Source organism: Apium graveolens, chromosome 5 (genome assembly GCF_009905375.1).
Source record: "Apium graveolens cultivar Ventura chromosome 5, ASM990537v1, whole genome shotgun sequence".
Lineage (NCBI taxonomy): Eukaryota > Viridiplantae > Streptophyta > Magnoliopsida > Apiales > Apiaceae > Apium > Apium graveolens.
In genome coordinates, this window is record NC_133651.1 from 313,005,085 (window position 1) to 313,014,967 (window position 9,883).

The window sequence follows — 9,883 nt, forward strand, 5'->3', positions numbered from 1 at the left end:
CATGATTTTTGTATTTTCTAATTTTTATAGTGATTTTCTCCTATATCTGTGATTTTATTTGTTTTAAAGTTAATTTTAGGTTATTGTTGATTATTATTGGTCATTATGTTAGATTTCTTCAACTTTAAGTTTAGTTTTTTTTATTGTGAATTTAACATTTTTTTTATATTATTTGTTACCGGGGTCAGTTTTGTTGATAATACTTGTGACCATTAGTTATAGTATTGATGGTAATTAAAATAGAGAAGTTGATTTGTATTGATGGTAATTAAAACGGAGAAGTTGATTCTGGTTTTTAGTCCTGGTGGACATAAGTATTATGTTCCTTTTTCTGTTGAAGATGATGCGAAGCCATTTGTGAACAAAGTGTTTGAGAATTTGGAATCCAGTATTCAATTTTATAAGGTGTATGCAAACTTATATGGATTGGAAGTTCATCGTAGTACTGAGAAAATAGATGACGATGGTATTGTTTTAAGTAAGTACTTGCTTTGCAACAAATCTGGTTTTAATGAAAATAATAGCAAATCAGTTAAGAAGAGGAGGACTAAGTCTGTCAGATGCGACTCTGATGCTAAAATGGTGTTGAATTTTTTTCCTGGAAAGAGGTATTATGTCTCCAATTTTGTTAAAGTAAATAATCATCCATTTGTTCCCAAAGCTTGTAGCCATTTCTTTAAAAGTAATCGTCAAATGTCTACCTTCTCAATCAACTTTGTGTTTGATGATAGTAAAGTGAACATTTGTAAAATTAAATCCTTTAGATTCATGAAAGAGTTGGTTAGGGGTTATGAAAATATTGGAGCTACTTTAAAAGATTTCAGTAATTTTGATCAAGATTTAAAATATTATGTTGGTCCTTATGATGGTCAAATGTAAATTGAGAAATTCAAGGTGAAACAAGAAATATATCCTTCTTTTTTTATGACTATGAAGTCGATTCTTTTGGCCATATTACCAAACTATTTTGGGTTGATTCGACGTCAATAAGGATTATGAGTTTTATGGTGATGCGGTCTCATTTGATCCAACATTTACTAAATAAGTAAGAACCATGTTCTTTTTTTATATTTTGTTTTCTTCCATAGGAATGACTTTTAAATTATGACTAGGGCTGCGATTTTAGTAGTGATTTATTATTGTTTATCTATTAACTATCATTTATTAATTTTATTTCTAGGTACAACATGGTTTTTGCTCCATTTACAGGTGTTAATAAACACAATAAGTGTGTTACCTTTGCATCTACTCTTCTTTCAAAAGAAGATGTTACACATTTCACTAGGGCATTTATAACACTTTTAAAGGCTATGGGTCGTAATCCAGTTTATTTAGTCACCGATCAATGTCCGGCTATGAAGCAGGCCATACCTGTTGTCTTTAAAGCAATCGATGATATTCCTTCTACCAGGAACCGCTTGTGTATGTGACATATAACTGAAAAGTTCCATGCTAAGGTATATTTATTTTTCTTTGTTTGTTTTTTTATAAGAGTGGTGAGTTTAATTGTTTAATGTGATGTGGTTGTCGTTATTAGTTATTTATTTGTTTAATCATTGTATTTTTAAAATTTTATAGCTAGGCAACTTCTTGTGCAAAGAAACTGATTTCATGGAAAAGATTAAAAAGGTTATATGGTCCACAAGTATAGATATTGATGAGTTTTCAGAGTTCTATATTCGTTTTGAATGTATCATGGATAAGCAACGTAAAGAAACAAAAAGGTTGAATCATAACTCTACATATGGTAAACCAACTATTGTTACTAAATTCTTCCTTAAGGATGATGCCGCGAAGTTATACATGCGTGACATTTTTTACAAAGTGCAAGATGAAATTATGGCAGCTCGTGATGATATGCGAATTCAAACTATTGGTCCGGAGATAAACGACATTAAGTGTTATGAAATGAGAGATGTCAAAATGAAAGACATGATTTTTAAGGTAATTTTTTTAGTTCATGTTATTTTGTGATTAATCTCTATTCAGTCAAATTTTATTCTCTTACCAGTGATAAATCCGTATCTTTTAGTGATTTTTTTTATGATTTGTTTAGTTTTGCTTTATAACCAATTATTTTGTGTTTTAGGTTGAAGTCAGTAAGACACACGCTAATTGTTCTTATAAGAAGTTCCTTTTGTGTGGCATTTTAAACTATATTAGAAAGAGGGAAAATATATTAAAATTGAATATGTTCTTTATTTCGCGCTACTAAAGATGGTATGTGTACCATATAAATAAAATAATTTACAACTCAATGTGCACGCCCATTTATAGTAAAATATCGTATTCAGCTAAGAGACATGTAGCAGCTTTTTTAGTACCACTTAATTCTGTTATACCCTCCTGATCTTTTCCTGAATGCTTTATTTTATTTTTCTCTCCAAGTTTAACTATAGGCTTGACACAAGTCCATGAAAACCCCTTGTACAATATGTTATGGCGATTACCTTTTCATTTATGATAATTTGTACCTTCATTTGTCTTGTTGTGAAAATGTCGAGTGAGGATATTGTGAACTCTGTTTTTCTTGGCTTCACGATCCACTTCACTGTGGACTTCTCAGTATAGAATAACTCTAGAGTTCACGATATTACATATTTCTTGATTTCTCAGTGTAGTAAAGAATTAACTCTCAGAACCCCATTATTTTCATTTTATGCCATAAGTAATTTCAACTAACTTGATCATAAGTAATTCCATTATTAGTAAATTGTATGTGATGCTTCTTTCTGGCACAAAAGCAGACTGGTTTTCCGAGATAGAAACTGGAAGCACTGATTTGAAACAATTAGCTAGCATATTAGCCATGTTTTTATATAGCATTCTATTTTGAGTCGCAGAAATCACACTTTACTCATAGTTAGAATTAAGCTCAATAATATTTCTATTTGCCTTGAAAATTCCTTCCAAGTAGTTCTTTTTCAATTCAATCAAATGTTCAAAAGTGTCAATTTTTACTCCTTCATCTATCACCAAGTAAGAAATGTTGTCAGCTTTCTTCCTCTTTGAGACATTTGTATGAAAAAATCACGAGTTGGTGTCTCCTTCCTTAAGCCAAAACATCTTTGCTCGCTGCTTCCAATGAACCTCCTCGTGTAACAAAAGTTTATTCAATCTTCCCCATTCCTTAAAATAAGCTGCCACACCCTCTTCATCTTCACAGTTACTAGCTTTTTTATCACCTCTCTTTTAGCCTTTACTTTGTCCCTGAACTTGTTAAATAATTTCCTTCCCCATTGTGACATAAATGACAACATTGATATGAGCTTAGGAAGAATGTTTAATATTGGTAATATCTCCCAGAAAAGTGAAACTTCCTCTTTAAGGATGGTTCTTTCAGTTAGGCATTATCAAAGTGAAATCTAAATTGTTTCCTAGAAATATTTATGTCTATCAGCTATAGTTGTATAGGCTCATGATCTGAGACACTAGCATGATTAACTTTTAAAGTGCATAAAAAAACTTCTGCTACCAGCTCTCTGTTGTGAAAGCTCTGTCTAGAAGCTCCCTAACCCAATTAGGTTTATTTTTGCTCTTTTCCCAGTTGTTACTACCACCAGTTAAGTCTAGCTCAACTAGCCTGCAATCTTCAACAGCTAAGCGAAAGCCATTCATAAACTTGTTTTGTGTTTGTACTTGGTGATCGGGGATTAAGCGGGGAAATAGAATAAAAAGATCGATTGAGGTGGAGGCATGTTTATATATTTGAGTTAGAGACTTATTTCAAATAATGATTTGGATTTCGTATCCTCATTTTAAAATTTGAAATGTGTTTGAAATAGGTTTTTGTTTGAATTGATAATGGAAATCTGAAAGACGTTGGGATTTAAGTTTAAAATTAAATTGATCAAATTATAGAAAAACACATTTATGGAAATTAAAATTATAAAATCAGTACAAAAAATCTCATACTTACCAACATAAGTTGCCAAAAAAATCTATTTGTTAACAATAACCAACGGATTGACGACCAATTGCAAACTTTTGAAAAGTATACATAACATCAACGGTTTTGTAACAGGTTACTAATGAAAAGTTGCCAACCAAATTTTCTGTTGGCAAAGCCAAAAGTTATAACAGAACTACTAATCAATTGCCAACAGATAAAAACTACAAAATAGTAACATAAAAATAATAATTTACTAAGGGATTACTAAAGCACATTGCACTGTATTAAAAAAAGGGAAAAGATATTAAAATTGAATATGTTCTTTATTTCGCGCAACTAAAGATGGGATGTGTACCATATAAATAAAATAATTTTCTACTCAATGTGCACACCCATTTATAGGGATTATAGTCATATGTTTATTTATTGGGATGGTCCTTAGGATTGTAATATATTTCTTTAAAATTTTCAATTCTATGTTTGTTTCACATGCGATTACAATGGGGGATTATAATCCCTTTAAAATGACTTGTAAGAGCGGATTAAACAATAACTCCTCCTTACCAAGTATTGTAGGGATTATAGTCTTATTCTCTATTCCAACAAAACAAACATGAACAAACATGACATAGAATATTTAAATGATTATAATCCTTGGATAACCCTTCTCTATTTTTTTACAAAATAAAAATGGAATTGAAAATTTTTAAATGATTATAATCATATCCTCTACTTAATAACATAAAACAAAAATGGCCCAAAAGTTTAAAGCTTTTTTATATTCTTCGTATCTTTAGACTGACAACATATCAATTATGCCACAATTCATACAATTATACACCTCAATAAGAGAAGTAAAGTATGCTATATTTAACTGCTGTCGACTTGCAACATTTTTTCAACGCGTCAATTGAACTATTTCTGCATATTGCTTAGTTCAAGTTTAATGGTGTTATTCAATACCTTAGATCCAAATTTAATTATGACAGCTCAAAAATAGTTATTAAATATAAATTGACAAATATATGAGTATTACCGGTTCACATATTTCAGCACTAAATCCAAGCTCTAGAAGACGATCTATTTCGTCAAGGATTAACACGACAAGTTCATCTAGTTTTTGTGCACAATATGATATATTATTTTAAACTCCCTACAAAAATATAATTTTGTAACTATATATAATTAAATTTTATATATAAATTAACCAATCTTAACAACATTTATTTGTTGAAAAAATATAGGGAAAATGAATTTTTACATCACCCAACTTATTTTGTATTTAGAAACTTATCACTCAACTATAATTTTTTTTTGTTTTGCTCACTAATGTTAGGTTAGGATTATTTTTAGTCACTAACTTTAGGTTCGGATTTGATAATTAGTATTTTGTCAATTTTCTATACTATTAGTAAAATATAGTGATAACTTGTATAAAAAGTGTCATATGTGTCTTATAAGAAAGCTTATATGTGTCTAAGTTTGCTAGATGCATATGGATGAGTCGTATAACGTCTGAAAAATATACGTATGTTATAGCAATAACGCATATTGTTTTAAATATCGGGTTAGAACAGACATTGTAAATAGACGCATAAAATCAGTTCATATACGTCTATTACTTTTTAGGTGGGGTACTAAACTCAAAATAAAAATTATTAGGAAGAGGTATCGCAAAACGTACTAAAATTATTGGGAAATAAAAAAATAAAAAATTCAATAAAATCAAATTAGCAAACTGATCATAAAGTATTTATAAAAAAATTAAAAAATTACATATCAATATTTTAACAAACGACGTTTTCAAAAATCCAATGAAATCACCAATCACAACTCCTTCATGCAACTTTTACCAGCCCAAAATCAAAACTATAAAACCATTCATTCTAATAGAATTGTGAAACAAGTATATATATAAACACAAAAATACAATTTGTAACTATATATAATTAAATTTTATATAGAAATTAACCAATCTTAACATCATTTATTTGTTGAAAAAATATATTAAAAATTACAAATTTCTTTACTTTTAGTTGAAAATTGGATAAAAGAAATGGTAAAACCGTAAATAAATTTGAAAAATGGTTGTATGTTTGGAATCTCATGTATTAAAAACCTAACCTTTGGACTTAAATTTTTCTTCATGTACGTATTATGTTAAATAAAATGTTTAACTAAATGAAAATAAATAAATATATAAAATGTTTAACTTAAACACCGTCAAATGTACGATCACCATGGAATATTTTGATAAATGTTAGTTTTATGATCACGGTCGATTTAAATATTGGAGACTATTTTTTGTTTTGACAAGTAAAATTCCATTAATCGAGGGATTCTTCCCTCACTACATACTCCAACACACAGGGAGGAATTAAAATGAATTCCTAGCTATAAAATCACCTCTGTCATTTCAGAGTACCTGACATACCTTAAACGAGGAGCTTCTTTATTGAATTGAGGCGTCCACATTAATCTTCTTCCAGCCCGTGTCTAGGGATTACCTTTTGATATGATCTCGTTGAATTTTACCTTTGCCAGCATGAGTGGATTTATGTTCTGCCTCTTTCTATTATGAAACTATCTTAGAACCAATATCCAATACTAACTTCGGTGTCATCTCCTTACCTTCCCATACTCTTGTGATTCTATCAAACCATATGCCCGAAAGAGTATTCGTTTAAATTACCTGCTTTGATTTATTTTCACTAGTTAGCCTTTTTAGCACCCAGCTCGACACATATTCCACCTCAGTTGTACATACTCCCCCTAATATAGCCCAACATCTTCTAGCAAATTAAAGAGCATTCTAACAACAGATGAACAACAGATGGCCTACATACTCTACAAGTTTAGCTATAGGCTTGACACATGTTCATGAAAATCTCCATGCACAACATGTTATGGTGATTTGTTTCTTCATTTATGATATTTTGTACCTTCATGTGTCTTATTGTGAAAAGGTACGACAGAAGATATATTGTGAACTCTATTTTTATGGGCTTCACTATCTAGTTCACTTTAAACTTCTCAGTATAGAATAACCCTAGAGTTCACAATATTGCATCTTTCTCGACTTCTCGGTGTAATACAAAATTAAACTTCACCAACTTTAAGAAAATTGAGTTGTTAGAATACAAACAAGACAAGTACATAAAAACCTTTCAGTAACCCAAATTGTAGACTCCAATTTAAATATAAAAAGTGACATTGTATCTTGAGTTGGCTTGTTATGATAGTATAGACATGTCATGTACCTAACAAAGAACATCTATATTACTACCACAATCCTGAGTACTTCATTTTCTCTTGTTCACTGATGCTTGAACATTTAAATGAATAAGACTAAAGTTCTCTTCTTTAACCTTTCTACATTCTCTGTCTTCAATTCTTATAATTTATATACTTCAAACAGTACATATTTTCACTAAAATCTTCTGGTGACATGTAGTATTATTTACGTGTCATGTTCTAGTATTAAGTTATCACTGTTCATTCACTTTTGCAGTCTCTCCAACAAAATTAAATGAGGAACTAATAACTACTTTTTTAAAGAAAATTACTAATCATATCATATTAAAGAAAATTTATGCATCTCACTGGTTATAAAGTGGTAAACTAAACTATTAGCATCTACACCGTTCTTTTATACACAGTTGGTGTCCTTAAATGAAATTCATTATTCACCGACCACCAAATTAATTATTTTTTTGAATTTTATGGGGTCAAACTGACTAAATTTGACCGATTTTCTTATAATATATAATTTAAGAGAATTATAAATTTTATTGAATATATCTAATAGACTTCAAAATGTTTATATTAGTTTTTTTTAAGAAAGGAAAAAAAATCTTCAATATTTAGTTAAAGTGAAGTCAATTTGATCCAAATAAGAAATCTAAATTGTAAATGAAGGAATATCAAAATAAATTCTGTAAATTAAGGCACCAAAATTTTTTATAACTTTACACTAAAACTTGTGTTATAAATTATATCTCTATTATGTCTCCAACAAAAATATGCATTCAAAATATTATGATGGATTATTAATTTACCGATCAAAAATTTATTGACATTTTACTTTATTTTAATTTATTTTTGGAGAAAAGGGGGAGAAGAAGTGAAGAAAAGGCTGAAACTCTCAAATTATTTACATTTCTCACTCCTAACTCTTAAAATTATGTGCTCTTCTTCATTTTCTTTGCTCTCACATCTTACTCCCTCCCAGCCTAAAAATATGGACCCTATTCAATTTCTATATCCTCAAATAGGGGCTTGAGTTTTAGAGCACAAGCTATTATAAAAAACCTGCACTGCTATAAAAGCTTACTAATAGAAATTAATGCAATATTTGATTGAGACTGCAAAATGAATCACATTAGCTTCAGTTTATGTTCTGAACGTCCTCTTTATTTAAAACTACTAAAATGAAATAAATTTAGCATACTCAAAATGTTATTGTCTTGCGAAACTGCAATACCTGGATGTAGAATCAAGAACATACATAAGTGCACTTGCACAATGGTATATGAGATTAAGTGATTAGAGAAAATATTCCCAGATACCTCCTTAAGGAATTTTCACCCCGAAAAGCATGACACAATTCTCAGGTGCTTTCCTGGAATCAGTTCTGTTCAAGTCATTGTCAGCCTCGATATCCATCTCGAGCCTGGTACCTGCATTTCCACTGTGATTCTGTTCAAGAGCAAAGTTCTGCACCCCTTCCTTCGAATGCGATTTTTCGCCATCAGCAACGACATATTTTCCCGTGTTGGCTTCCTCAACTTGTACTCTATTAGCATTATATTCCACATTAATAGCAAAAGAACTGTGAACAACTGACCCTGTCTCAAAATGCATACACTTGAAGAAAATAACTTTGTCCGCTGATCTCAGATCCTTTGCTTGCACAAAATCTTTCCAGCCACTAGATAAGACATGACTGTTACTTCCCTTACAGACACCATAGCGAAAATTCCACAGTGTCATCGACTGGTCATAGAAAGCTAGCTCATGGGAATCGCATGGGAAGCAACTAGAATAAATTTTCGGAATCACAATTCTGGAGAGCCTACCTACGTCGCTAGGAGTAAGTATTTCAAATAGACGGGTACGTGTACAATCTTGTTGCCTCTGTGCCTCGAAAATATTGACAGACCTGCAAGAAAGGCTATCAGCAATGCAGACTTGTTTCTGAAAATTTGGTTCTTGTGCAATGTTGTCTGTCTTTAGCAAGTTTTTATGGAGGCTATCAATCAAAAGTTTGGCGGTTGTGCTTTCATATGCCATGTCAGCTTCCTCCTCTGTCTTGAAAATCCCTATGCAAATCCAGTTATGATTTACATAAACATGTGCCGCCCAGTTTCCATTCATTAGAGCAACGACTCCCTTAAAACTCGAGCTATGAATAGTTTTATCATGCCTTGCACGCTTGGTACATGATTGATTATGACTCAATCTGTTCGAACCTGAAGCTTTGCCGAACATATGTGCTGAGACATTCAAGAGATTCTTCATCGTTTACTGCAATCACAGGAAAGTTGGTAAATGAAACAAGTAAATACATTTCATTCTTAAACTATCCAAACCTGCAGAGAAAATGATCTGCAGCTAGTAACTCATAAAACATAGAATATAATGTATTTTTTATTAGCTCAACTAAAAAACGACTTTTGGAACTACATTTTCTGCATTCTACTACAGAAGTTTCCCAACTCTTGTCACCGAGGGAGGATCTAGTAAGTGGCCACGTGGGACATGTGTCACCCCTTAAATAATATTTTACTATTTTTTGTTATTAAATTTTTTGGATATTTATGAAAATGTCCCTAGAAAATATAAAAATATAAGGGTATATTCACAAAATATGATCATATCTTCCTGAAATTTTATTAGTGGATGCGGCACTCGTTACATCTGAGCAAATATGCGGGTTTTTCATACATCACGCATTCATCAAATGTCTAAAAATTCCCAATAAAATGATCA

At 30.9% G+C, this 9,883-nt stretch overlaps 2 protein-coding genes across 2 annotated transcripts; one reads left to right on the plus strand and one right to left on the minus strand.

Annotated features, from left to right (window-relative positions):
* The first annotated feature begins 261 nt into the window (after positions 1 to 261).
* Positions 262 to 2,215, plus strand: LOC141661279 (protein FAR1-RELATED SEQUENCE 5-like). Its single transcript, XM_074468263.1, has 4 exons — positions 262 to 608; positions 1,181 to 1,422; positions 1,583 to 1,944; positions 2,090 to 2,215. Exons 1-4 carry the CDS (start codon positions 262 to 264, stop codon positions 2,213 to 2,215), a joined length of 1,077 nt encoding a protein of 358 aa, XP_074324364.1.
* A 6,249-nt stretch (positions 2,216 to 8,464) lies between these two features.
* Positions 8,465 to 9,412, minus strand: LOC141661280 (AP2/ERF and B3 domain-containing transcription factor At1g51120-like). The gene has a single exon (XM_074468264.1). It carries the CDS (start codon positions 9,410 to 9,412, stop codon positions 8,465 to 8,467), a length of 948 nt encoding a protein of 315 aa, XP_074324365.1.
* Between the last annotated feature and the right edge of the window lie 471 nt (positions 9,413 to 9,883).

Excerpts from the sequence above, each read along its gene's own strand:
- LOC141661279 (XM_074468263.1), top strand. The coding sequence starts at position 262 with ATGGTAATTAAAACGGAGAAGTTGATTCTGGTTTTTAGTCCTGGTGGA. Across the intron at positions 609-1,180 it reads AATTTTTTTCCTGGAAAGAG|GTACAACATGGTTTTTGCTC; the intron begins GTATTATGTCTC and ends TTTTATTTCTAG. Across the intron at positions 1,423-1,582 it reads TTCTACCAGGAACCGCTTGT|GCAACTTCTTGTGCAAAGAA; the intron begins GTATGTGACATA and ends TTTTATAGCTAG.
- LOC141661280 (XM_074468264.1), bottom strand. The coding sequence starts at position 9,412 with ATGAAGAATCTCTTGAATGTCTCAGCACATATGTTCGGCAAAGCTTCA.